This window comes from Amphibalanus amphitrite, unplaced genomic scaffold (assembly GCF_019059575.1).
Source record: "Amphibalanus amphitrite isolate SeventyFive unplaced genomic scaffold, NRLGWU_Aamphi_draft 000287F_arrow, whole genome shotgun sequence".
In the NCBI taxonomy this organism is placed as follows: Eukaryota; Metazoa; Arthropoda; class Thecostraca; order Balanomorpha; family Balanidae; genus Amphibalanus; species Amphibalanus amphitrite.
In genome coordinates this window covers 462139-489824 of record NW_024881782.1, presented here as the reverse complement: position 1 = coordinate 489824, position 27686 = coordinate 462139, and the positions used below count along the sequence as shown (strand labels likewise).

At 47.8% G+C, this 27686-nt stretch overlaps 3 protein-coding genes and 1 long non-coding RNA gene across 9 annotated transcripts in view; 2 read left to right on the top strand and 2 right to left on the bottom strand.

The window, feature by feature from the left end:
• Positions 1 to 1439: 1439 nt before the first annotated feature.
• Positions 1440 to 5815, bottom strand: LOC122387472 (short-chain specific acyl-CoA dehydrogenase, mitochondrial-like). Of its 2 annotated transcripts, none has more exons than XM_043377715.1 (2): positions 5792 to 5815; positions 1440 to 3147 (listed from the first exon to the last, which is right to left on the bottom strand). In XM_043377715.1, exon 2 carries the CDS (start codon positions 3075 to 3077, stop codon positions 1860 to 1862), a length of 1218 nt encoding a protein of 405 aa, XP_043233650.1. In that variant the 5' UTR covers positions 3078 to 3147; positions 5792 to 5815; the 3' UTR covers positions 1440 to 1859. The 2 variants fall into 2 exon arrangements, with proteins under 2 accessions (XP_043233650.1, XP_043233648.1); XM_043377713.1 differs by lacking the exon at positions 5792 to 5815 and adding an exon at positions 4564 to 4701.
• On the top strand, positions 4834 to 8436 carry LOC122387473. The gene is made up of 3 exons (XR_006257597.1): positions 4834 to 4968; positions 7771 to 7852; positions 8291 to 8436. It is a non-coding gene; the product is annotated as an uncharacterized LOC122387473 (long non-coding RNA).
• A 4016-nt stretch (positions 8437 to 12452) lies between these two features.
• On the top strand, positions 12453 to 21462 carry LOC122387471 (magnesium-dependent phosphatase 1-like). Of its 2 annotated transcripts, none has more exons than XR_006257596.1 (2): positions 12453 to 12562; positions 20521 to 21462. XR_006257596.1 is itself a non-coding variant. In XM_043377712.1 (2 exons), the coding sequence occupies exon 2, from the start codon at positions 16322 to 16324 to the stop codon at positions 16841 to 16843; it is 522 nt and encodes a 173-aa protein (XP_043233647.1). In that variant the 5' UTR covers positions 12462 to 12562; positions 16312 to 16321; the 3' UTR covers positions 16844 to 17662. The 2 variants fall into 2 exon arrangements, 1 of the variants encoding a protein (XP_043233647.1); XM_043377712.1 differs by lacking the exon at positions 20521 to 21462 and adding an exon at positions 16312 to 17662 and having other exon boundaries at positions 12462 to 12562.
• A 3889-nt stretch (positions 21463 to 25351) lies between these two features.
• The window catches only part of LOC122387467 (zinc finger protein castor homolog 1-like), a 63777-nt gene continuing 61442 nt past the window's right edge, over positions 25352 to 27686 (bottom strand). For all 4 annotated transcript variants that reach the window (XM_043377705.1, XM_043377706.1, XM_043377708.1 and 1 more), the window contains exons 20-21: positions 27292 to 27515; positions 25352 to 27109 (exon numbers count right to left, since the gene is read on the bottom strand). In XM_043377705.1, coding sequence (XP_043233640.1) covers positions 26838 to 27109; positions 27292 to 27515 — 496 coding nt within the window. In that variant the 3' untranslated portion in view covers positions 25352 to 26837. The remainder of the gene's footprint in view (positions 27110 to 27291; positions 27516 to 27686) is intronic.

Here is a 27686-nt window from a genome sequence, read left to right as displayed (position 1 = left end):
GGAGCCGGAGCCGGAGCCGATTTCTTTCTCCGGAGCCGGAGCCGGAGCCGGAGCCGTCTGAAATGTCCACGGCTCCGCATCCCTGTTTCAAACGTTTCCCGACCCGATGCAGCTGATGAAGCGATTTAAATGCGGCTGCAAGCACCAACGGTGTCAAGAGCACTAGTCAGCCCGAGCAGAGCACTGGTGATCGTTGGGGCTGTCTCCCGGCACGTACTACACAGGTCAGCGACCGAGGGCCGGCTTCCAGAGGTCAAGTTTAGCGGAACGGGTGGTGTGGCGACATTGCCGTTTGACCGGCTAACTGGTGGGGTGGCAGGTAACCAGTTAATGATAAGCCACTCGACATATCAGTGAGATTATTGGCATATGACAATGTTTAATACTAACTATGTCATGCATATAAGCGCAAATTTTCGATCACACTGGGTTAATTATAATTGAAAAGTTTACTTGTAGGTATGTCTCCTAGGCCCCAGCACATAAATGATAAAATTTTGTTCTCTTACTTTCTTCAGAGCCTTCACTAGGCAGTATCCATGCAGTGCAAAGTTAACTCTCTTGAGCTGTGAATCACTAGGCAATGCAAATGAACCGGCGAAACAGCAGCACCGAGTAGGAAAAGATGGTTGGCGCGATCTACAAAGCCGGAACAGGTCCGCGCGAGTTCGATACGCGCCCATCTACCTGCAGGGCAACAGGGCTACCTAGTACCTACCCAAACCCGCGGCTCCAGAACGATCACTGCAGCTAACCTTCGCGCTGACAATTGTCGGTAGTTTAATGTTCTACGAAGGTGAACGGACGACGGCAGTTGTAGTAAGTGGTGCGCTACGTGGTTGGAAAAATGAGACACGCTTCGAATGTTGTCTTGGCATGCATTTTGGGCTTAGTCCTGTTGTCCAATTGATCAGGAAGTCAGCGCAAATTTCTAGATTGGCATTTGCTTTAAATAAAATGTATCATAGTTCAGAATTGATAGACGTCGTGAAAAAAAGAGTACCTGCATTTCATTGTTTCTTATCTGTTGGTTACCAAGGAATTGAGTTGAAATCACCTTTTATGCCCAAGTGATGTGATGCAGATCCTGGTTTCGCCTGGACCACATTCCGCTGCGCGTGGATCAGCGCTTCATTCAGGTTGGTTTGCATGGATAATGTGATCCCCGTCGCGCAGCTCACCGCGTCCTGACCGGCAGAGGGCCGCCCCCGGCCGGCAGGCCTCGCCACAGATGGCGGCCCTGTCGAGGAGCCACCGAGGCGGCGCAGCCCCGCAGAGCAAGCAGAATGTTACATAACTCGCACAAGTTAGAGGAATGATGGACACAGGCATCTATTGAACAAAGGACAGAGCCGGTTACGTAACAAGGCATAATAAACGCCCCTTGCGTCACGTTCGCAGTGTCAGGTTATAACATCTACACCAATGAAACCCAGAGGCAGGTAATGGACTGTATATATTCATGTAAGGATCTTTACAGCTGTAGCATCAAAATATCACTATTTGTATCCTCACATCACCAATCGACTGCTGCCAGTCTAGCCACGACAGCTGCTGGCAAACATATTAGGTGCGAGGCTGTCGACGGGACCACAAGCAGCGTACTCGCCCCGGCGAGCGTCGCGCCGTCGAACAACCTCGCATTGCATTGATGTATTTGTCACTGGCACTCGCTCAGTGCATTGTAACCCCATACTCCATAGTTTCCCACACTGAGTCTCCCGATAGACTACCTAACGGCACCACTCGTCTCAGCGCACACGCGAGACGAGGTGTTAAAAATTCCTTCCAAAGTGTCAGTTTGACCAGTTTCCACATAATCGTCTCCAATAGCATACTCCCATATCAACCTACCTCTCTTAAAGACCATACTCCTTGATCATGTTTCCGGTGATGACCAGCTTCTGGATCTCGGAGGTGCCCTCGTAGATCTCCGTAATGCGGGCGTCGCGGTACAACCTCTCTGCTGGCATGTCTGACACATAGCCCATGCCACCCAGAATCTGGATGCACTGATGGGCGCAGAAGGTGGCCGCCTCAGACGCCGCTAGCTTCGACATGGCCGCCATCTTGGTGAAGTTCTTGCCCTCGTCCTTGAGCATCGCCGCCTTGTACATGAGCAGGCGGGCCGACTCGGTGCGAAGCTCCATGTCGGCCAGCTTTGACTGGATCGTCTGCATCTTCAGGATCGGCGAGCCGAACGCGGTCCGCTTGGAGGCGTAGTCGATGGCGCAGTCGATAGCCGCCTGAGCGATACCCACGCCCTGCCCGGCGATGCCGATTCGGCCGTTATCCAGTGTGCGCATCGCGATCTTAAAGCCGTCGCCCTCCTTACCGAGCAGGTTTTCCTTGGGGATCTCGCAGTCTTCGAAGATGAGGTTAGCCGTGGAGGTAGCGCGGATACCGAGCTTGTCCTCCTTCTTCCCCAGCGAGAATCCCTGCGTGGGCATTGGCACGATGAAGGCGCTGATGCCGCGGTGTTTCTTGGCCTTGTCGGTGGTGGCGAACACAATGGCCGCCGACGACTCCCAGCTGTTGGTGATCCACGCCTTGGTGCCATTCAGCACCCACCGGTCGCCCTTCAGCGTGGCCGTCGTGGAGGCGGCGCCGGCGTCCGAGCCGTTACCCGGCTCGCTGAGACCGAAACAGCCGACAAGCTTACCGTCTGTGAACGGCTGCATCCACTGCTTCAGCTGCTCCGGCGTGGCGTGGTACTTGAGAGGGCCGAGGTACAGCGAGTTGTGCGCCGACATGATGGTGCCAGTGGCGGCGCAGCCGCGCGACAGCTCCTCCATGGCAACGGCGTAGGACATGGTGTCCAGTCCGGCTCCGCCATACTCCTCGGGTGCGTCGATGCCCATCAGGCCGAGCTCACCCATCTGCGTCACGGCCGCCGCCGGAAACTCGTGCGCCTTGTCGATGCGCGCCGCCGCCGGAGCCAGCACAGAGTCGGCAAAGTCGCGGCACGTCTTCTGCAGCATGCGGTGCTCCTCAGAGAGCGTGGCCAGGCCGCGCTGAGTCGAGGCCGGCCCAGAGAGGCGCGGGGCGGCGCGCAGCACTTGACGCAGTGGAAGCATGACGGCTAGTGTGCAGACAGGTGCTATGTAGAGAATGCCAGTGCTACCACACTACAGCAGGACTTTACTTCTGAAATGGAAGGTCATCTGAGTCAGAATTCCTGCCAGATGAGTAGGTGTCACACAGGCGCCAGTAAAGCGAATGGGTACACAACTTATTAGTTTATTTGGAAGGGCAGTTTTGAGAAACTGTGCTGTTGTGTTAGAGAAAAGGGATGGAGTGGGTTCCTATAAGTATGAAGGAAAACAGGTTCAGATTCATGATTAGCATACATTAGCACTAAGCTCTTCAAATATGTCAAATCTAATGATTAAATTGCAGATATGACTAGAAAAATTATGATTTATAATGAAAAATATGAGCAGATATCTAAAACTTGTCTTATCATTTCAAATAATAAGTACACAGGAAATCAACTATCTATGCATCAATGTTTCAATCTAAACCAAAAGAAAGAGATGATAAAAATAAGGTGACTAACTGTGGTATGTGACTGAAATTTTGGAAATGGACATAAATAAATGCAGTAGGTAACAGGCACAGCATCAAACATCAGGATTCCTGCATTCAACTTTCCCTATACATCACACTACAAAGAACTAAGAAGTGAAATAAGAGTTTTGGCTTTCTGGGCTTTCTGATTTTATGGTTATTTTGGGGGCATTTGGCACAACACATTTTTAATTGACGTATGAAAACAAAAAAGTTTTGAAGATTGCTAAGATTAAGCAATTTTCCAATGCTTGAACTGTATCATAAGGCTCTAAGTGTGACATAATAGTGCTCATGTATAGCCATCTCTCTAATGAATATGATGTTATGTAACACTATGGATTGGTGCTTTATGGGAGAAATAATCCAAAAATGGACTCTTAAAGGAAAGAAACTATAGTGAAAATACACCCTTGAATAGATAAAAGTATTGCATGTTTTGACAAATATGTAACAGAAATGAAAATATGCACTGTCAAAATATTAGCTACAGCACTCGGTCAGTTTCTAAAATGTCAGACCCACCACAACACTGATAGGTACTAGTTTGGAGTAATACATGCTTTGAAAAGTATGCTATGACTGCATAAATTGGCACATGTCCTAGCACTTGGCATTACAGTATAAATATTGTGAAATGGAAGCCCAAATATGAGCAAATTCAAATTTGTTAACAAATCTACCAATTGATATCCTGTTACCTGTACTTCGTAATAACTTTCTATTATGATTATGATTACAATTAGCACCAATTGTTATGACAGCACACTGACCACATAAATCTACCATGAGATACATAACATATTGAATTGAAAAGTACTAATAATGAATGATTTCATTCTTCATCGAAAAATGAATAAAAAGTAGTGAACTCCCCCAAAGACAAAAAGGAAAAAAGGTCCCCCTGACCCAAAGTTTCCACAAGGTAAAGCAAAGGAACTATCCAGTGCTTCCTTATTTCGCAAATATTTCACTTGTAGCACAAAAACGCACCTGCAGTACCCCCAAACGAACCCTTGAACGCCTTGAACGAACCCAAACCTCAAAAGCCAGAAACTATTGCACTGCACCGCATACAACACTACAAATTGTAACCACCGATACTTGTAGCGGTTTCGCCATATTTGCAACAATTTTTAAGAGATGGGAAAAGTCTTAAAAGTACAGTAAATAATCAGCAAAAAAAATTATGTTGTCCGCATGAAACCTGAGAGCAATACGAAAAACGTTTTTAATTCCTTAATTTTATTGGATTTAATACAAAAAAGTAGATTTTTATCATCGATTCACAAAAATGCAAAAGAATAGATAGTACCGAGTACTATGAAGTGAAGCTGAAGAATATCGTTGTCCGTCTCTACATTTTCTGCTCCTTCGTCTCCAATACTGACCATAAAGGTACGAATTAAAATTAATATTTTTGCATGTTTTTTGCTAAATCGAGGAGCATTTCATGTTTTCTCTTCTTTTTAAATCGCTACCGAAATGACTCTTAGTTGTTTTTACTACTTATAAACCGTAGAATAGACAGGATTTAGGAGAGCCTCAGAAACGCAGGCATCGTGGTCAATATATTTCATTGATTTTTATATGCTAATGTCCATCAAAATGTGGGCATTGTGTTTTTGAATAAGTAGCTGCGGGTGTCCAATAGTTTTGAAGAGAATATTCTTGTCTATTCCATTTTTAGTTTTTGTGCAACTCGTGCTCGTATGATTAAGAGCATTCAGCTTCCGGATAATCAGGGATAATTTTCCAGGATCACCTGGATCATTTAGTGTTATAGGCTGAAACCATGCACGACGAACATGACAATTAGTGAAAGAGCTATCCGTGAAAATCAATCTAGAAATGTGACTGATTCAAATTGCACTGAGGGTCCCTGCACTGCAAGGCAAGACCAAATAACCACTATCACTATTAATCCTGGATAATTATCCCTCATTTTCCAATTGCAGAAGGCAAGCCGAAGCCAAGTTGGTCATTTTGATAGAATGCTGAATCAAATGTGGTAAATTCAGTTTTGTTATCATTTAGCTCATTAAACTAAAACTGGAAGCCAATTTAAATGCTGGACAAAAGAAACATCATCATGCTTCGCTATTTCATTTTCATTTTCCTGGTTTGGAGCTTCTTGCTGGGTTCCATGAGTGTTTTCATGATTTGTTAGATTGTCAATCTGACAATTTTTTTCTTCAAAATAACATGCGATTCAACTTACTGCATTATGGAGGATGATGAAAGATTGCTGCTTCCATGGGGAAATGGGTTACGATCTTTGGTGGAGAGGGCTGTGGCTGTACAGCAGCTGGAAAATGATGCCGGCATATTTGTAACCTGAGACTCTTGGGGCCGTATTCACGTCGATCATTTTCGTAAGAATTTCCTTAAGTTTGACCTACTTCCTAAGTAAATTTTTTTAATCACGTGAACTCCGTCGATAAAAACTTAAGAAGTGTCGACGTGAATACCAAATTATACTTACGAAAGAAAATCGACTTACGAAGTCGACGTGAATACGGCCCCTGGAGTACATTTTTATGTAGATAGATTTGACCTAACAAGGTGAAGGAAACTGGTGGAAGGCTCCTAATTAATTTGACAATGGGTAAAAATATGGCTCCAAAGTTGAAGCACTAGGCCCATACCACTAATTTAGCAGGTACCGGTAGTCATTGTGCCCATTATTGGGCACATGAGTAATTCTGCCTGTATGGAATAACTGTGTTCACCTAAGAAATTGAGTATATGAGGCCTCTTTGGGAGGGACTGCCATTATAAATGGAGTAACCATTGATTCTACAACAGTGGAGATCAGGATATGTTTGTATCTATCTACTGTGTGTGCCTTAGAACATCATTGAGCCTTGTCACGCCAATTGTAGTGGATCCTGAGCTTTTAGTAGGCATCTATATATCCTCTTCACTTCAGGATCTAGGTACAAGTAGTTTAAACTTTCAAGTGTGTTATGTGTGCAGTGTGCACACTGCACTGTAGCTGGAATGCAAAATGGGAATTAGGTGACTGTGGCATCAGGCATGATAATGTTATTTCAATCAACCATCCAAGTTCCAATCTCATTAGGTTTATTAGCTGTGCTTATGTGTTATGTATGTCACTAGCTACAACATTGTATTATCACAAGCCACAAGTGTGGCAGGTTTAAGTTGTGTTGTGCATCTCTTTTAGTAGAATCATTTTCTAATAAATGTTTGCAATAATCATTTCATGTTGATTTCCAATCGTGGTTTCCTTGCTCTACTGTCTAGGTAGACATAGGCTTCAGCTTGCTGGCAAAAAAGATGTAAATACCCACATGATTTGTAAAAGAGCCACAGCTTCTGGGTAAAGATTATGCTTATGAAGTAAAACGGTTAATTTCATTTGCACTTTAATTATGGCCAAGTTTCACGGCAATCACGGCACTTCGCAACCCGCCGGGTTTTATGGAAACTTCGGCAACTTCATTGGTAACCGAAGTGCTAATACCCGAGAGAGGCCGTCGGCCGATGGAGTCATGACCTGATGCACTGCCTGGTGTGCATTGGGGCAACCAAGACAAAAACTATATCATAAGGTCTCGGTGCAACCCGTCTACTAGACCGGTGAAGCCCGGCCTATTCTTTTCCATGGCGTCTTTTCACGTAGCACCACCATTTTCCGTAGTTGTTATTACGATATATACTTTCCCGAATCCGATAGAAATTCTGGGCTATTGGATGATGAAGATGCTTATCAGTTTTTTTCTTTTTTTATACATCATTATGTCATGATGATATACATACATGTATATCATCGTGCTCACACAGACTGACATAGTGACTCCCACTCACGGACTTAACTGGCCGCAGCTGCCAGCTACACCCATATATGGCAGACAATCATCTCCAGGCTCTCACCATTGGAAATCAGACGCTTTATCAGCGTGGCTCTGGACATGTTCGTGATTGTCAACACAAAGTGCATGGATTTAAAATACATGACCATTGACCGTGCACGTTCACGGTTTAGTGGCCATCCATATGTTGATTTGTTTTATGTGGAAGTTTTTGTATGTGCACTATTGGAAGAAGCATTTTACCTCTCTCTTTCCCGTTCACATCTTGTGACGTATAATATACTTTTTAGTTTTTCACAACTACCTCAATGAATTAATATAATATATGCATCAGTTCTTACCAGAATCTTGTCATTCTTAGAACCATGGCGGGCGCGGAGGAAGCCAAGTTCACCGGCATGGCCAAGTACTTCAACAGCTACACCATGTTTGGACGGGCTAACGTGAGTACCAGTCGTCTGCCAAAGGGAGAGGGGACGGTTTTTCCTGACTCCTCAGTGGGCAGAGTGTCTGTTTATTGTTGTCTTTTGGAGAGACAAGTTTTAAACCTCTCGAGGCTGAATCATCGATTCGGTCACCGGGTGTTTTCCCCAGTTGGTATAGCGCAACACTTCAACCATTTTCTGTAGTGCTTAATTCAGTTTGTCATCCGGCGACCGTGTTGAAAATAATTAAACCTTCATATCTTCACGCTTTGTTCTCATAAAGAGGACTTGGAACCAGCCTCATTTTAATTTTGCCGTGCCATTTGTTGCATCCTTTGAACACTAAACACCGAGCAGTCTTATAATGTCATGCAAACGTATTTGAGCTGCCATATTAGTTTCGTATTATGTCAGCCTTTATTCATCTCGAATTAATTGTTTGTTGTCCGTTTGCAGGTTGCAAAAGCCACGTACGCCGCAATGGCCGTTTTCTTCGTATACTACAAGATGAAGCCTGCTAAGAAGTGAACGCGTTCATGTTATCCTCTGCCCAATTTAGATAGATTTATATGTCATACGAATAAACCACAAGTGAGACATTGTTTACATATTTACGAGTACTTGTATTTTTTTTTTTTGGGTGCCATGCTTTTGCAAAACATAAATTTCGTTGATATCTCAAAAGGTTGATATATAGCTTCACTCCACTCGCAATTTCGCGGGGGCACTTATTGATCAGAGCCAGTTTCAATCAAGAAGCTCAGATGACGTCTCATTGATTTAGAAGAGCGTAGCCATCGATCATTGGTACTAAATCACGCAAGCACGAGGACAATGGACCATAGATATACATAATTATACATACGGCAGCACAGCGATAATTTTACACCCAATGCTACTAGCTACCCAATCCAAAGGTGTGATTAACTGGTTATGTAGCCAGAATTGTACTGCACCGTCTGGCTCAGTTAAGCCATTTAACTATCGATTTTCTGGTCCCAAACTGGCGTGCGGTTCATCGACCGCTGGAGTCATGTCTGAGTGCGCGGGTCGGTCAGTCTCGGGCGCCGCTCCCACTTGAGGGTTTCCTCCCGCCTCGGAGACAATTCACGACACCGGCGCGGTCACGAAACGTCTCCCCTGGGACGTCGTCTGACACGTATTGCCACGTGTTCACGTGGCTCGACAGACACCGGCGGACTGGTATATGGGGGCGTGGTCGTAGCGGACATCCGCCGATGGAACGATAAATTTCTTAAAACTCGGACGCCAGCGAGGGTACCAGCGAATAACACGGCTGTCGTTCTCGGAAGTATTGATCCGGCGGTGGGGTTGAGCCTTAGTATATCCCTTCAGTGAAATTGGTATTACTACTGCAAGCGCTGACACCTGGATTAAAGTGGCTCTTTACATACAGATCACACAACAATCGAAACTAATCCACCAGTCATTTCATGACGCACTGTGTGCTATATTACACGATAACACCTTCCGTAACAGCACACTACTTCACTTACCCAAATTGGAAACCCAGCCTTCATACACATGCACAACATTTCACAGCCGACAGGGTGTGCCCAGCGGTGGTGACCCACTGCACGCATGCAGCTCGGCGCCAAACACCGGCCACATGACCTTATTACGGGCTCGAGCGGCGGCGCCGCGTCGTCGTTTCATTGGTGGCAATATGGGTCACCGTGCGTGATAGGGGAAAGGTCACGACTGGCCGGCACAGGTCACGCCTCACGGTATCATCGGGACATCGACTGGCCGCGTGATATGAGTCTAGTTGCAGAGACGAGGGGGCGCGAACAGGGAGGTATTTTGATGTAGGTACGGTTAGACAAGGCATGCGAGCAGTAAATGCTTCAAGCGATATGTAATACGTTGGCAGTGGCAAGTGATCCATTTCGATTCCACTGACCACATGTGGCAAGTCCTCACAATCACAAGACGCAGCTTACACTGAACAACCGTCAACCACTGCAAGACTTCTGTCAGGAGCAGTCACGTAGACAGCGACATAGAAAAGTCATTGGATCGGGTCAGTTGATACAACTGATATAGGTGTCATCCATCGGTGGTAACTGATACTTTCCGCAACGCAGCCTGCTATTCGTAATACTTCTTCCTGTCCTGTTCCACCGTCGGCCTAAACCGTCCTCTCCTCAGTTGATTGTTGAACCTGAGTAACCTCTTCCTGTGTGCCTTTTTGCCGCCCTTCTCCCCCGTGTTTGATTTCTTGCCCCAATTATCCTTTAGCTCGGTGGCTTTGTCCACACCCTTCTCGGAGAGTTTGGACAGTCCGATGGCTCCAGCGACCGCTCCGATCAGGCCTCCGGCTAGTCCTCCTATCACCATACCGATGGGCCCGCCGGCGACACCCAGAGCGGCGCCCGTCTGGCTGCCAGTCACCCCTCCGGCGTAGCCGCCTGCCCAGCTGCCGGCGATGGAGGCGCCCGTCCGCGCCGAGTGTCGGCCCAGGCCTCGGTCCTTCTTCACGGCCAGACCCATACGCGCGGCGTCTAACGCTACGGCCACCGGCGCCACGGCATGGTTCAGCTTCGAGGCCACGTCCCAGGTGGTGCGACTGGTGAGCACGCCCGGTACGCCGCCGCCCGGGGCCAGCAGGACCGTCTCGGGCCGTAGCGGGGACGGTGGCGTGGCGCCGGGAGGTCGCTCCGAGTGGAGACGCGCCGCCCGCATTGGCCGGTGCTCGACGGCCCGGGCACGGCGGCGTAGATATCGGCGCCAGGAGGCCGCCCGCCGGTCCCAGCTGCGGGCCGAGGTCACCCGCCCCCGCCCCCGACCCCGCCCCCGACTGTGGGACTGGGGAGGCGGGTGGCGGGCCACGGCAGTCATTGCAGGTCACTCAGCCGGTGTTCGATCACCAGAACCGTGTCGCGTGACACCACTGGATGACGTCGTAACCGGCTTGGCTCCGTGCCAAAACGGTCGCAGCTGCTCGTCCAAGGCTGGAGGGCTCGAACGCTGAGAGAATTACACCACTTATTTGATTCACTTGTAGTTCAAAGTATCACAGACACTATACCCACGTCCAGCCACGAATTTTACCCAGCGAAACACAGCACCGCACACCGCTGACCGACCCGCGTTCGCTCCACCGTATGGTGCAAGTCGTAAAACAGCTGTCTCGCAGTCAGCTGATGCGCCACAGGTTCGGACGACTCGGCAGGAGGGCGTCGACCGCGCGATAACACCACTGCACGTTTCTACCGCAACGACCGCGCCCGTATCGGCGGGGCTCGGCTCGCTCCGCGGCCCGCTGGGAGTCCGCCGGCCACGGGCGACACTCGTGCACTGTCGACGGTTCGGAGGCCGCCCGCCGTGTGTTACAGCAGCGCCCGGTCGAACCGATTCACCGGTCTGTGACGTCACAGGGACGGACGCCGGCGGCGCCGCTGACCGCCGCGACGGCCACTGGCCGACTGGTCCCGTCGACCGGTCACGCACTGGCGCACTGGACAGGTGGTTCAGTAGAATGAACGAGTCGGCCTCCGAGGAAATTTACCCGTGTGAGGAGGTATTTCCCTGGGGACGAACCGGCGGTCGAAGGCTCCGCGGACGGCACACAAGTTTGAGTAGGTTGAGAATAATTTCGCGCGGTACTGCTCGAATGTTCTGTACAAAATCAGGCCACATAGGCGGCATCAATTATTAAGTTTGTTGCATTGGATGATTTTCGGGTCGACGACCGACGTCCGTTTTGTAGAAGTGAAAAGCTGAAATTGGCCTAAATACACTAACACGAAAATACGTGCAAGAAGTGGCGTAGGCGTTCTCGTTTTTTAGGGCTCGCTGAATCGTTCTATGAATGAATGACTCGGATATGGTGGGTCCAGGAAATGCGGTTAGGTATGCGAGAAGCAATTCGAAAATGTTCAGGAATGATCCGTTGGGGTGGCAGAATCGATATAACTACCCATAGAAAACAAATGATCAATAAAACTCGTGGTTGAGAGACGAATGCATTATGCACATAATATCGGTGTCACGCATGCCTGGCCGTGGCTTTTGATAAACGGTGAAACGTATACGTTTTACATTCGTATACGTTTTCCACATACCTATAGGCATGTGCTTAGCTGTGCTCTCGCGAACCTGTAGGCTGTAGTCGAAGGTTTAGGCCAGTTTTAGGGGGGTAGGGGTGGCAGATGCCGGATCATGCGAATGACCAATTCGCGTCAGAGTCACTACTGGACACTGAGCCGGGAGGCGGGAACCTGGGCCGATGCAGACGCTTGGAGTGCTTAGGTACTGCTTATCTTACATTCCTATTGGAATCCGGCCTGCCGACTGTTTCCGTTCTGTAATATTCGGCCCGCACTCTTGATTGCCGCGTGCCGACCCCATCCCTATCATAGATGATGTATCGTTGCATGCAGTGATGAGATCAATGGCATAATCTCGCTTTGCCGCATAATCTCCATGGTAGCTGTGATGGTAGGTAGCCCGCACAGGGAACTCCTCACGCTCCTCACAAACATGAAGGATTTCCTTCTCTCATTGAGGGCTGCCATATTTTTTGGAATCAATGTTTTGATACGATTGTTGCGCAGCTGAGACGTTTAGCTGCTTTGCCAGCACTGAACTCTATAATGTTTGCCAGGAATGTGAATACACAGATGTTACGTATATACTGCCTTGGGTGTTACCAAGGTGTTACTGGAGAAATACCGGAAAATATCACTTCCTGAATCACAGAAAGTGCGTATCAACTTATCATTCAATCAGTGTAATGGCTGAAACAGACTCTTTCCACATTCAGGAAATCGCTTGCGAGAGCCTATTTTAAATGCAATTATAATTCTACCCGCATCAATCGCAAGTATCGCAACTATAAATGATTCATGATAACCTAGTCAAAAGCTCGATATAAATAATTGAGTTAAAGTTTTGGATCTGCTTACAACTATGAGCCAAATTGAAATGCCGCAGCCTGCAGCCAGTACATGAATGTAGGCCAGTGCATGGATTAGGTAACTAATAGAAATCTAATTAGTCAAGTTATTTTTGAAACTTGCCTGAGGTTTGCTTTAGGGTTGTAACATTGACACAGGATTTAGGAGTCTGAGCCCATCAAGTGTTTCAGTTTCAGGCAGAGGAACATTTGTAATGCCCTTTTAACATATTTTGATAGAATTATCAGATATTTTTTTAACTGGTTAGCTATTTGATTCATTTCTCCTTGGCACAAATTTTGCAATTGTGTGGTATGACCTGTCATCTCCACCTCAGAAGTCAATCACACCTTGCTTGAAAAACACATCCTTTTACCTACATTGTCTTGCTAACCTCACCTAACACTGCCTAACACCTACCTAACTAGCACCTATTATGCTGCATTTCAATCCTTAGTTAGGACTTAGGATTGCAGCAACTTGCAATGTTATGTTTCTTTGGGACTTGGGTGTAACTATAACTTATAAGGTTTACTCGAGTATGTTGCTTGGATATGGATAGAGCCCGCCGGTAGAGGGAGTGGCACTGCTGGGCAACTGATAAGTGATATTGGTAGCAGCATATAAAAGTCGGGCACACTGTGGTATTTCCGATCCATTTATGGAAACGTTTCCATTTTTGGAACGATGTTCCAAAAATGGATACGCCGTTTCCAAAAATAGAAACGGTCTGTTCCATAAATGGAGACGCTGTGTGCATCGCTACCTTTAAAGCAAACTGGGCATTGATTGGTGCAATTTGGCATGCGCAGGATGCCACCAATCGACAGCCAGCATTCTAGTTTATGTTCCTGTTCTCCGACTTTCCGATCAGAAAACCGAAAGTTGACGAACGAGGCGATGCTTATAACATGTTGACGTGATAAAAAAATTCACACGTTTTTCTAATCGAAAATAATAACATTTATGAATGTTTTGAACAAAAAATAACGTTTTTAACAGACTACTGAAAGGCTGGCCCATTGATTGGAACAACAACATCACCGGGAACTTCAGTTTTTCATTCATTTTCACGCTGCATTTTCCGGTGTACCAGCGGCCTGGTGGTCGTCAATCTGTGATTAAATCGCATGAAAGTTGTTGCAAAGCCCTATTTGGAGACTTTAGTGGGCATTTTATGATATTTCAAATGTGCTGAATATGATCGTAGGCTCGGATCAACGTAAATCTCCGTGCAAATACGTAAAAAGCAGGATGGAAATAAGGTCTGCACTGTCGTCACACCAAATACCGTTGTATTCTGACGATGAATTTATTCATTCTAGCTCATGTGTAACATTGATATCAATTTTATATATTGAAATGATATCTACGCTTTATGTATTGCCCACTTTGGACCACATTTGTCCAGTAGTTTCTGGGAAATCTTAGTTTTCAGGGCATATTTTAACAAATTTTTACTGCGTCCCAAAGTTGAGCAGAGGGCACGTGCTACGACTAAGGGCACAGGGCAAGGAACAGAGTAGGGCACTGAGGAGGGCAGAAAGTAGGGCACGACAGGTTACAGGGCATGGCACAGGACATTTTAGAGGGAAGGGTACAGGTCAGGGCACACAGCAGGGCACAGTTTAGGGAACCGGACAGGGCACAGGGCAGGGACGCAGTCGGTCAAATCAGCAGGTGCTACGTCCCAAGGCGAGGGGGCTGCGTCCCAGAATGGGACGCAGTAAGTGCCTTAAAATATGCCCTGTTAGTTTTAGTTGAATTTTGGACGTGCTTAAGTTGTGGCGCGTAATGTATTATTATGGAACCTGACGTCCAAGGTAACTGCCGAGAGCCGAGATGATAAACCAGTCCCAAAACATCAAATTTTTAGTTGCATGTGAATTTTAAAAACACATTTAAGCTAAGTTTGCACACATTTTAACTTCAGCGTTTCTATTTTTGGAACATCGGCGTTTCCATTTTTGGAAACTAAGTCTCCATAAATGGATACGATTCAGGAGCATTTTGAAGTGGTGAATTTGAATGCATACGACAGCTTTCCATGCAAGAAGACAAGTGCTTTTGGTGTATCTGTGCTTGTTTTACGCGAAACAGTGGTTATACATCAAATCCAGCCACCCTTGGCAAGAAAATATGTGCGGAGATGTTAGCGTTTCTATTTATGGAACGAGCGTTTCCATTTTTGGAACAGAAGAGTAGTCAAAATTGGAAACGTTTCCAATAATAGAAACGTCTCCATAAATGAATCGGAGATACCACAGTGCGCCCGACTGATATATGAATTTATTACATTGAACTGGCAAGATCTACCACATCTAATCTAGTAATCTTATCTAAAAATTAACCCTAGAACGCCTAGGGGGGGGGTTGTATCAACCCCCCCCCCCCCCTGAGGTTTTTTCGAAGTGCACGCTAAACGGCTTGTCGTAGCGGGCTGAAATTTTCCATACCCTCTGGGGCAACCTTTGCGCATCTTTTGCCGAAAAAAATTGATCGGGTCATGTCAGGTCACGGAGTTATGACGTCATAAGAGGTACAGCCTCCGGCCGGATTTTCACAAACTGAGTGCCAACGCCCGAGGTTTCCTGCCGGTGGTACGGACATCGGTTGATGGATCGTGATGAAACTTCCCATGCATGTTGGGGCAAGTATTGGCTATCATATGGTATAAGAAATTTGACCGGGTCAGGTCAGGTCACGGAGCTATGACGTCACAAGAGGAACAGCGTCCGGTACTATTTTTGAAAAGCGCCCGAACCACTATTTTGCTAATTCTTGTCACCTCAATGGGAATATGCAGCAATATTAGCTTCTATAGGGAGCAAATGGACCTCCCAAATCCAAAAATACAATCAGATTTCAAAAATTTAAATTTTGATTTTTCGAATTTCTGCCGCCGACTGTGACCTTGCCGACTTCCGGCGCTCCCAACGCGCCATTTTTAGAGCTAGGGAAACGAAATACATACCAAACGATAGAGAATTGATCAAGGAACACGATAGTGAAGGTTTCAAGTCGATATTTCCCACCGTTTTGCCGCAATCGCCGCTGAAAGTTGAAAAAAGTCTATTTTTCCGAAAATTTGACCTTTGACCGGTCAAAAGTAGGTCAAATGTTGACCTAGGACCAAAAAATATACCACCAATCGCGAGATCTCGTTGAGAGCAATCCGTTGGTTTTTTCCGCTAAGCTCTACGACCTTCCGTTTCGAAACGCCAGGGGGGGGGGGTCGTAACAACCCCCCCCCCCTGGTCGTTCGTGTTATGAGAAATGGCCTGGTCGTGCGAGGGTTAATGCATAGCTGTTGAGTGGTGGAGACCTATACACAGCATACAATGCTCACTCCTCCATAGTTTCTTAAAGACATTACAGAAGTGAAGTACTCCAGTATAATTCAAGCATATTGATCATTGCACTTATTGGAACTTGGAACCTTTTGAAGTAATCTGCAATTACCATATTTGATGTTAAATACTATAACTTTTTTATAGCATCACTTCTTATCATTTGTCAGGGCCATTTTTAATTCCTATTTTCTGTTCATTACAGAATAATAGCAATGGCATCGAATAGCTCTGATACACCCAGACCTAAGCTGGTAGTATTTGATCTCGACTACACCCTGTGGCCATTCTGGGTGGACACACATGTAACGCCTCCATTTCACAAGAAGGGTGGCGATGTGTTCGACTCGTTCAACGAGAAAGTGAGGGCGTTCCCGGAGGTGCCGGACGTGCTGCAGTGGCTCCACGACGAGGGCTACATCATCGCAGCCGCGTCGCGAACCGGCGAGATCCGCGGGGCCAAGCAGCTGGTCAAACTGTTCGGCTGGGAGAAGTACTTCAAGTATGCGGAGATCTACCCGGGCTGCAAGAAGAAGCACTTCTCGCGGTTCCGAGCTGAGTCGGGGCTGGAGTACTCGGAGATGATTTTCTTCGATGACGAGGGGCGGAACATTCGAGATCTGAAGGAAGTGGGAGTCGTCTCGGTGCTAGTGCCACACTCAGGGGTTACGCGGAAACTCGTGGAGCAGGGTCTGGCTCAGTTCGCCAAACAAAGACGGGTCGGGGTAGAGAAATGATAGGATGTTGTAGAACACTAGAACTTTCAACTATGTATGACGTTTTTCATTGTCTTCATTCAAGTTATTTATGCTTTTGCTTGGATAGATGCCTCCTAATAAACCGTGAGTGTTCTTCTCACTAAATGTTCTTCTCACAAAATGTTAGTTTTTGTTTTGTCCTTGCGTGTCTTGCAATCATGTGTCTGAGCACATTGTTACATGTACAGCCCACCGCTAAAGTAATGTAGGGTTTTACCAATCTCAACGGTTGGGTTTGACTGGCGATTGTTTAATGCGGAGTGATCGAAAAGAAGATGTCAATAGCTAAAGTTGCTGCTGCAAGGGTGACAATACATATAAGCTACATTCAAAGTTTCATTGTAGTCTGGTTAATCGTTCCTAAGCTTCAGAAGCAGAACATACCCATGACTGAAACCCCACATTACTTCTGCTGTGGACTGTACATACTGTGTACATTTATAATACCTACTTGAAGGTAATTTGTTAAAGTGTTTCTATTTTTTTCTTTTATGCCGTATCCGGTATCACAATGCTAGTTAATTATAGCGTAATGCGTCTCGGGAATTTCAAATCCAACTCCCAGTATGTATGATGCCTTTCACCCGCCGGTGCTGTACTACGAACCACGAAGCCTCATTTTTGTGACTGCAGTTTTTGATGTGGCAGTCATTGATAATTGAGAAGGCTCTGCAGCAACGATACGCGTAATTGTTGCGGTTTCAATGTTTCCTCCTCGTGGATGAGAATCCGTATCATGGACATTTCGAATCGGTTTTGTTTATCCATGTTTATCCAAAAATAACAAGTGATACATTCTCCAAGTCTTTGCATCGACAGGGAGCTTCGTTTTGCGCTTGTGAAAGTCTTATTTGTCGTGGAAGATTGTGATATGTGATATTCTGCATAGTACCCATAGTACTAACACCGTACGCAAACCGAGCAGGCATGTCGAGAAAATTGCGGAAATCTGAATGAATTGTTATATACAGGGATGCGGAGCCGGAACCGGAGCCGGAACCGGAGCCTCCGGAGCCGGCATATTTTGCCCGGAGCCGGAGCCGGAGCCGGAGCCGGAGCCGTGAAACAATATAGCCCGGAGCCGGAGCCGGAGCCGGAGCCGCCAAAAAAGGGGCGACTCCGGCTCCTTTTCTTAAGAGGAAACAATTATTTACCTAGTTCGGTTTGACAGTACAAGGCGTAAAACAATGTGGTATTCAAAATAGCCTTGTTATACAAATACAGAAGCAACGTGTACCAATCCCATCGCCTTTTTTCTTCCACTCGTATTTAATTGATCGCATAGGGGATGTACTGAGTAGAAGCCACAGCCGGAGCCGCCGGAGCCGGATCATTTTACTCGGAGCCGAAGCCGGAGCCGGAGCCGCCATGACATTTCAACCGGAGCCGGAGCCGGAGCCGATTTTTTTCTCCGGAGCCGGAGCCGGAGCCGTCCGAAATTTCCACGGCTCCGCATCCCTGGTTATATATTCATAATTCATCCACCCACCGACAAAGGTCGGCCTCACCAGTGCATTCCAGTCCACAACACACATTGGTCAGACTGAGTTTCTAGAAGTAAGAACGCCAAGATATGGCGCCAAATCTGAGTTCAGCCGAAATGATAAGCAGTGGTGTGTTAAGCACATACTATTTTCTTGAAATAACTAGTGTTTTGAATTCTTTTCTGTGTTATCTACGTAAAAGCGTTGACAGCTAATTTATGCTTTTTGCACGCTAGCAGTTAACATGTGTAATGTTATTGAACCTAGGGCTGCTGTTTGCGCCCAATGGTTTGATAAAGTCACGTTCTAAGCCCAAAACGTTTTCATTTCATCATTATATCGCATTTTTTTCATTCACTGTAAATTCTAGTTCGCACATAGGTTCTGTTTTTAGCTTCGACTTGTTAAATTATCCGGTTTGGGACTTACAGATAAGACTTGACTATTCATTAGAACGTAGAAAAAATCAAAATCAACAGTGTGTACTGTAGTATACATCCTTTACGCTTGAAATATTTGGTACCTACACAGTAAAACGGTGCAAAATGGCAAGACGTTGCAAGTAAAATGCAGTAAAACGGTGCAAAATTAATTGCTCATTGAAGATGAATGTACTTTATGTCGCGACATTTTCATTACTGGCCTTCATCAATGTCTGCCTCTCCCAAACCACTGAAGAGGCGCCTCGGTCTGTGGCAGACGCTCGGCCAAAGCTGATCGTATTCGACCTGGACAGCACTCTGTGGCCGTTCTGGCTGGACACGCATGTGGTGCCGCCGTTGCACAAGAGCAACGGGGATGTCTTCGACCAGAAGGGGAAGAAGGTGGTGCCGTACCCCGAGGTCCTCGCTGTGATGGACTGGCTTCACTCTGAGGGCTACCTTATGGCCACGGCCTCACGAACGTGGAAACAGCGGGATGCCAGACAACTAATTGCGCTGTTCGGCTGGGAAAAGTATCTGAAGTTTATGGAGATCTATCCCGGCTCCAAAATGGCACACTTCAATGAGATCAAGAAACAGTCAAATATTCCTCTGTCTGAAATGCTATTTTTCGATGATGAAGAGCAGAATATCCGGGAGCTAACTCAGCTTGGAGTTGTTTCAGTACTAGTTTCAGAGAGCACCGGAATCACGATGCAAGTTATCAGGGAAGGCTTGGCCGAGTTTGCCAGGAAACGGCGAGAGGCAGAAGACGAAATTTAAGACGTGAAATGCTCTCGAAACGATGCGTCGTGTTGTTGTTATTGATCACGACTTACCAGAAGCTTGTTATTTACCGTGTGTGGGTGACACTGAGGGTCATTAAATTCATTGTAATTCTCTCCACTGAAAGTCATTTGTTTTGAAAGGCTCGTGGCTCATCTATGCGACTCGAGCGCACTGGCGGCTGAGTATCCATTTTCAAACCGCGCTGTGAAAAGACAGCGGTCCCAGCGGAGTTCTATAGCCTTGAGCGGTCTGACAGAAGCACATCGAGGTTGGGAGAGAACGATTTCACGTCATACCCCCACCCCCACCCCACCTATATCGGCTCCTTAGTCACATGGTGATATATGGAAGACACAACTTTCAGTCTTAAAAATATCCTTTTGCGGATTTTTTTTCTTCAAATCTTTGTTTTTCAAAGCTTGAATATCTTTGGGTTCACCGCCGTTGTTTTTTTTTTCTCGTCGAAAAGTGGCAGCTTGCAAAGTTGACTGAAAGCCAAGACTCAAGGCCATGACCTGACCGGGAAAAGGGCTTGATGCGTATCAGTCGATCCGTAGGCCGTATCGTATAGTGAGCTGTCAGCTGGACACATTCCATGTGTCTGTTGTTGAAGCTTGTCTATCAAAAGTTATAATAGTAAAACTGCTCGCAACGTTTTGTGACCTATATTATTTATTTATGATTGCCCCACGCGTAAAAAGTAGGGTAAGGACGCAACATTTTGATCCGTGACTCAAACATTAATTTTAACATATATCAATTCTCTAATTTTCAAAGCAATCGCTGAGCCAGTGTAATGAAGAACTTTTTCTCGAATTAACGTCACGATGCCTGGTGATCTGACCTCGAATGACCTGGATCTGACTTATTGACATGCGGAGGCAACGTATCATAAGTGTTGATAAGCACGGCGGCTCATCTGTGGACGGACGGCTGGCCAACAGTTCACCGTTTGTTTCAGCCGGAGTCGAATGGCCTCCGAGCATCCGGGACCTGCCGCCTCTGCCCGGCCCAAGCTGCTCGTCTTTGACCTTGACCTGACCCTCTGGCCATCCATCGCCGGCACCCACCATCGGCCGCCATTTCACGAGCGGAACGGAACGGTTTTCGACTCCTCCGGAAGAGAGCTCCACCCGTTTCCCGAGTCGTCAGCAGTGTTAGAGGAGTGTCATGCCCAGGGGTATCTCATGGCAGTCGCATCACGATCGGGTGACAAGTCCAGCTGCAAGCAGCTGATGGCACTGTTCGGTTGGAGGAAGTACTTCAAATACGTGGAGATATATCCGGGATGCAAGAAGAGACATTTCTCGCGGATTCACAAGGTGTCGAAGATACCGTTGTCAGATATGCTGTTCTTCGATGATGATGGCGTCAATATTAGGGACCTGACTCAGTTGGGGGTGATGTCAATACTAGTGTCGGGCTCGACTGGAATCAACAAATACTTGGTGCACGAAGGGCTTGCAAAATTTGTTAGAGAAAGATCGTGTGGAAAAGTCGTGAGTGATAGATGCAATTAACCTGAAACCGGTTACCGATAGTCTCGGATTTGACGATTTTGACTTTGTGAAAATTTCCATGGCCTTTTATACTGTATGCCTGTTACGTTCGCTCTTGGCTTCGCGGATTTAAACTGTTTCATGCTGTTATTTATCATGACATGACATGACATGTGTGACTGACTTATTGCTCATTGAATTGTTGAGAACTTCTGAGAAGTTCAGCCAAGTGTGCCTTACGGGTCACACCTTGGTAGTACAAGTTGTGCTCATACCGCATCTCATTCTCCTCTTGCTGCTAGGATTACAACATAGCTATATTTACACTAGTCAATATTCATCCTTGTGCGTGACTTTCTATTTACCTATATTTGATAATACATAACTGAAAAAAGTATGGAATGCTTAAGTGTTTTAATTGGTAGGGAGCCGTCCCATAGAATATATCGCAAATGATGAGAGAGAGAGAGAGAGAGAGAGAGAGAGAGAGAGAGAGAGAGAGAGAGAGAGAGAGAGAGAGAGAGAGAGAGAGAGAGAGAGGAGAGAGAGAGAGAGAGAGAGAGAGAGAGAGAGAGAGAGAGAGAGAGAGAGAGAGAGAGAGAGAGAGAGAGAGAGAGAGAGAGAGAGAGAGAGAGAGAGAGAGAGAGAGAGAGAGAGAGAGAGAGAGAGAGAGAGAGAGAGAGAGAGAGAGAGAGAGAGAGAGAGAGAGAGAGAGAGAGAGAGAGAGAGAGAGAGAGAGAGAGAGAGAGAGAGAGAGAGAGAGAGAGAGAGAGAGAGAGAGAGAGAGAGAGAGAGAGAGAGAGAGAGAGAGAGAGAGAGAGAGAGAGAGAGAGAGAGAGAGAGAGAGAGAGAGAGAGAGACAGAGACAGAGAGAGAGAGAGAGAGAGAGAGAGAGAGAGAGAGAGAGAGAGAGAGAGAGAGAGAGAGAGAGAGAGAGAGAGAGAGAGAGAGAGAGAGAGAGAGAGAGAGAGAGAGAGAGAGAGAGAGAGAGAGAGAGAGAGAGAGAGAGAGAGAGAGAGAGAGAGAGATTACTTTTCGAGGGGAAAACTGACTAGGTACATTCATTGCAAATTTCTGGACATAAACTCCTCGAATATCGTTTCCTTCTGCGTTACGGTGCAATAGAAGACACTTCGCTGCCGGGACATTTGATCTGTTATCCTCCGGCCTCCCCTCCTTTGATTTGCCGGTGCAGAAGTAACACAGATGTGTCGGTGATAAATAAATGTCTATATTGCATGTATAAGCGCACCTCTCTACCACAACGTAAAGTAAATTTGGATATGGCAGCTTTTATGGAAGCCGCATTTTCCGTTCGCATTTTGGCGCTTCTCACCAGAAAATTAGTTTTGCGACACGTGGGAGAGTGGGAGTGTGTTTGGGTAAATAGCGATGAAGAAAAGTGGGAATTTCGTGTGATTAATGAGTTCAGTGTCAAAACGAACAGATAATTCGGATGCCCTATATATCGGCACGACGTGATTTTGAAGTGCGTGAATTGGGAGGAGCGATGGAATCTTCCAGAAGGAGAAGGCGGCTAGAATGGTAACAGCCGAACAATTGAGAGCGGGACACTTGCCGGGTAAGTCCTCAGTTTTGAGTTTTCTCTTGATTTTCTGCGATCGCCTTCTCATCTATCTAATCTCATTTTCTCGAGTCTCGACTCCAATAGGCTAGTAATTGACCCGCGCATGACTGGGGGAAGGGGGGGGGGGGGGGGGGGGGCTCAGCCCCTCCCGTTTTTTTGCACTTTCTCCTAAACCGCTAGACATATCAACACGAAACTTGCAGTACCTTCGGCTGCATCAATTTGACACATTGTGTCCAAATAAAAATTTCGTTGATACCATACGTTACGTTGATACCATGCCCGGCCAATTTTGATGCAAAATATATTGCATACCGATTACCGATAATCTACTCTAGAAACTTTTAGCCCGATAGCTTCAAAAATAGCTAAATTCCCAACCGGTACAATTGGCCAGGGCCGCATCTGGTTTTACCCTGGCTAGCTAGTAGCTCCGGCAATTACTCCGGCCGAAGTACGGTACGGGTAAGATCTGGAGCTCTACTGGAGCCACAAACGATCCCGGAGCTCGCCCGCACCACAGCCGGACTTATGCCGTATCAGCCTTGCCGTACCTCACTGTACTTCAGCCACAGTAAGCCAGAGCAGCTAAGAGGCAGCGGGACCTGGCCGTAGCACGCCGTAGCAGAGGGCCGGGCTTGAGCCAGACTTGCGGTCCAAAACGACAGGGGCCCGGCCCGGGAACGATTTTCAAGTTGGGGGGGGGGGGGGGGGGGGAGGGGCGAGCCTAGAATACCTGACATGATGCATATGAAGTAGTGGCGTAGATAGGGGCCTAAGGGGACACGTACCCCCCCCCCCATCGGGTTCAAAGGGACCCTCGGGTCCGAGAGGCCGTGCGGCGCCATTTGACCGCTGAGAGTTAACGATGGCCATATTTCGACTCAGAAGGGCCCCATGGGGCTCGTTAGAACACCTCATGTGCCCTAAATAACCACACTAAAATCTCCATAAGGGCCCACGCCGGCCTCTGAGGGCCTTTTGCAGACTTTAAGGGCCCCTCGGTGGTCTCCAAAGGCCCGTTACTGGGCTCTGAGAGTTATTAACGGCCTATGAGGGGCCAGTTCTAGGGGAATTTCCCGCCTGTGATGGTCACACACTTATATTTCTGATGGCCCCATAACGGCAACTGTTGGGGCCCTCATCGGCGCCTATGAGGGCCCACACCGGTGCCTCTGAGCGTTTCACACCCCCCAACTCTGAGTGTCTACACCAGTGCCTATTAAAGCCATATCTGAGGACCCAACAGTCAACACCTGCGCATCTAAAGGCCACCCACTGGTGACTTGAGGGCCCCACACCGGTGACTCTGAGCCCTGAGGGCCCCACCGGCGTCTGACAGTACCATGCCGGTCTCTAAGGACCCCACAAGACTTCTTCTGCCGGCCTAAGGGCCCCTTGCCGGTCACTGAGAACCCCCTGCCGGCTTGTAGAGGGTTCGCGTAAGCAGCTCAAAAGACCCCACACCCGTCTGTAACGGCTCCACAGTCCACACCAGCGTCTATGAGGGCCCACAGCGAGTAGTAAAGGAATCTTGCCCACAGCAACGCCTGTGAGGACCCTCACCGGCGCCTCTGAAAGAATCACACTAGCACCTCTGAGCGCCCACACCGGCACCTGCATGGCGGCCCAACACCAGTGCCTCTAAAGGTACCGGCGGCTCTGAGGGCCCTACGCCGGTGATTCTGAGGGTGCTATCGATAACTGAAGGCACCACACAAGCCCTTAGGTGTCGCTGAGCTTTAATCCCATACCGGCCTTCCGAGGGCGCTACGTCAATGCACTCATTGTCCCACATCCCTCCCTCACACCCGGAGCGGGTAAACTGTGTTATACCTATAGCAACGATTTTACCACCGTTGTACGTTATGTACAGCTAAGCTGTATTTCTCAAAGTTGACTCAAAATGGTCCAGTATAAAATCTGGCATGCCAAACTTATTACCAAGGCCAGGCCCAAACCAAAGCGGAATGACAATAGCAGATGTTGTCAAATCGAAATCGACTTCAGCCAATCCAAATGGCTGGCTGGGTTATACGTTTTGTATTTCACCATTCCCAATTTTTCAGATCAATTTTTCTGTACGTTTTCGGCTGTGTACACTAAATTAAATAGCACCATCATTTTCTGACTGCTCAAAGTGCACCTGATATACCTACACATTTGCTGTTAAAAATTCCAGCTTCAGAATTTGACCTTTTTACCTGAAAGTGACCTTCACCTGACCTCTGCTACATTCGGTTGAAAATGCCCTCAAATGACACGGATGGCACTGTTTTCGAAATCCATGGCTGAAATGAACCACAAAACATGTGTCACTTGACCGGTGCCTTATTCAAAATTTTCCTGACCTAAGATGACCTGGCCTTGACCTGGAAAATTCGAAGTAAAAGTTCGGTACCCTCAGGGTATCTCAGCCCTCAGGCATATCTCAACTAGTGTGTAAACAAAAAATGAGTCCGATTTGACTTGTTCGCTAACGGCCAGAGGCCAAGTTGTGATCACGCCAAAATGTTGATAATTTTTACTTTGACCTAACCTGTGACGTCATCGGTGACATGGAGGTCAATGAAATAAGGTTTCGCAGTTCGCTGGACAGTTTGTTCAAGTTTCGGAGCCAAACCACGCTCGATGCCAAACCACGTCCATCGGACTGGTCATCCGACGCGAGATCCAATTACAACCGACCGAACCACCAACACAGCTTCTGTACCGAGAGCGTGTATTGAGGCCACACGCCGACACCTTCACTGCGGGCGGCCGCACTGCCCTGTCCTATCACCTCACACCCAAACGCACACACCCCATCACAGAAGCCGGGGCGACCGCCGCCGGGCCAAGCACGAGTTAATTAGAGACCACCGCCCGGTCTGTCGTCTCGCGATAGCGCGCGTGCTGCAGAGAATGCCACTCTCGGCGCCCCGAGATATCGGCCGGCCACGGAGACGCGCTGTCCCGACGCGCTATGTACAAACGGTCCATCGTCGGGCCTGTGACGGGTTCGGAGGCACGCGTCGCGGTGCTGACGCCGGAAGGCCACACGGTAAGCCACTGGGATCTGAGGGCGCCCAGCGCCGGCTCGAGTTCTGGACTCGCGACGGCGCTGCGGTACATGGTATGGCACGACAATTTTGACACACGCGTTCCTCGTATATAGGCACTTGGATTCACGATCTGGTGCTCTGTGCGGCAGGAGAAGGCACTGGGTTGACGCTTCAATATGTACACTTGCGTGCAGTATGCACGCTCACACTCATTCACACACATATTGTACAGGCACGTAAATACACATACGCATAACATGCTGGCAACGACTCAGAGAAGGCTGGACCCCAGCCTAGCTGGTCAGCTATTCCAGCCGCAAGACGAGCATTTACATGTCAACGGTCGCATACACTGGCATACAGAATGTGGCGGGATCCGCCCTGTTCAGGAGGCTCGCTCGCACGCGCTGGTCGGCGGCCGGCGCCTGTGTTGACGGCAGGCGAGGAGCGAGACATCGTCAGGCCAACACGTTGCCACTGCGTTTGTCGACGATATGACTGGCTGTCTGGCTATTGCCGCCCTGCTATCTGAGAAGGCACTGAGTATTGTTACTCCTACTGCAAGTCCTGGCGAGAGCCCCTGTTAGTAAACCCAGCTTCTAGCCAGCACTAGCTAGATAAACGCAATGAACACGACGCCAGGCGAACAATAAAATAAATATTGACATTCTACCTATTGCAACGAAATTATTATAATAATAATGATAACAACTTAGCCTACGTTTGGCACCGTGAGTAGTCGGCTAGGGGGAGGCTTCGAAGCTTACCAGTTACCACTACATCTGTTTTTACCCTACAACCGGGTGTACTGCAACATAATACTGCACAGCAGAGGAGCTGTGCGCTCGCTCTTCACGAAGCGACACTCAATACATTGTTCTCTCATCGTCAAGCAGCCTACGAAGCTTCATGCAGTCAACACAACGAAAAAAGAAGAGCATCATGGAAAGATCCAGACCAAAGGCAGCTCGGATACAGTGCACACGCGAACCCGATGACGCTCTGAAACGCCACCAGCAGGTCACTAGCAAGAGAGTAAGGCAATTCTGGCCTCGTGCAGGAGCGTCACGAGCACCACGTCCCTGGCACACCTCTAATATCAGTCTACAAGTTCGGGCGGCTGCCACCGTGGCGCCACCGGCTCCGATCATTCCATGTGTCGGTACTTGTGGGCCGACATCTGGCTCAGTCCGAGCACCGAGTACTGGCACTTGACGCAGTGATAGTGGGTCTGCTTCCCGTTGTGGTTGCACGTTTCGATCTTGCAGCTCTGGCTGGGCGTGAACTTCTCGAAGCCGGCCTGGGTGATGGAGTCCAGCTTGGTGTGTTGTCGCCGATGGGCCACCACCTTGTTCGTGTCTGTGCAGACAAACTCGCACTTGAGGCAGTGGAAGTGTGACGCCTTGTTCTGGCGCTGGTCTGGAAGACGAGAAAGAACAGCCAACGGTCAGTAAACATAATAGGCTATTTATCATGGACGTAACTTGATCAATCCTGCAATGTAAGCAAAGTTGGGCCTAGCCGCTTATGTCGTCTTCAACAGGTAGCACGGGAAGTTGTTATTTAGTCCGCAGTCTCATTATATTCTCGCCTCAACTCACCGAGAGTGTTCGTGTAGATGCAGGCGTCCCTGCCACAGGGGATGTTGGCACGATACTGGACGAAGTCACCGCCCATCAGCGTGTCCAGCCGCTCGTGGCGAGCCGTGTGTTGCACGAAGCGTGTCTTGTCGCAGAAGCTGTAGCCGCAGTCCTTCCGGATGCAGTGGAAGTGCGTCTGATGCTCTCGGTAGCCACAGTGCGGGTACTTGCAGTCTTCGTTGAACCTGAGAAAGGAGAGAGGGACGTCTGAAGGAACGATAGGGTAGATGTACGTTCGATATTCTACTGTCAGTTTTTTTTGTTCATTTGCATATGCTTACGCAAGAATTTAATATACAAATTCTGGTAATAGAATGTTCTGACCAATCTATTGCTGAGCGTTAGCTCGGTTAGCG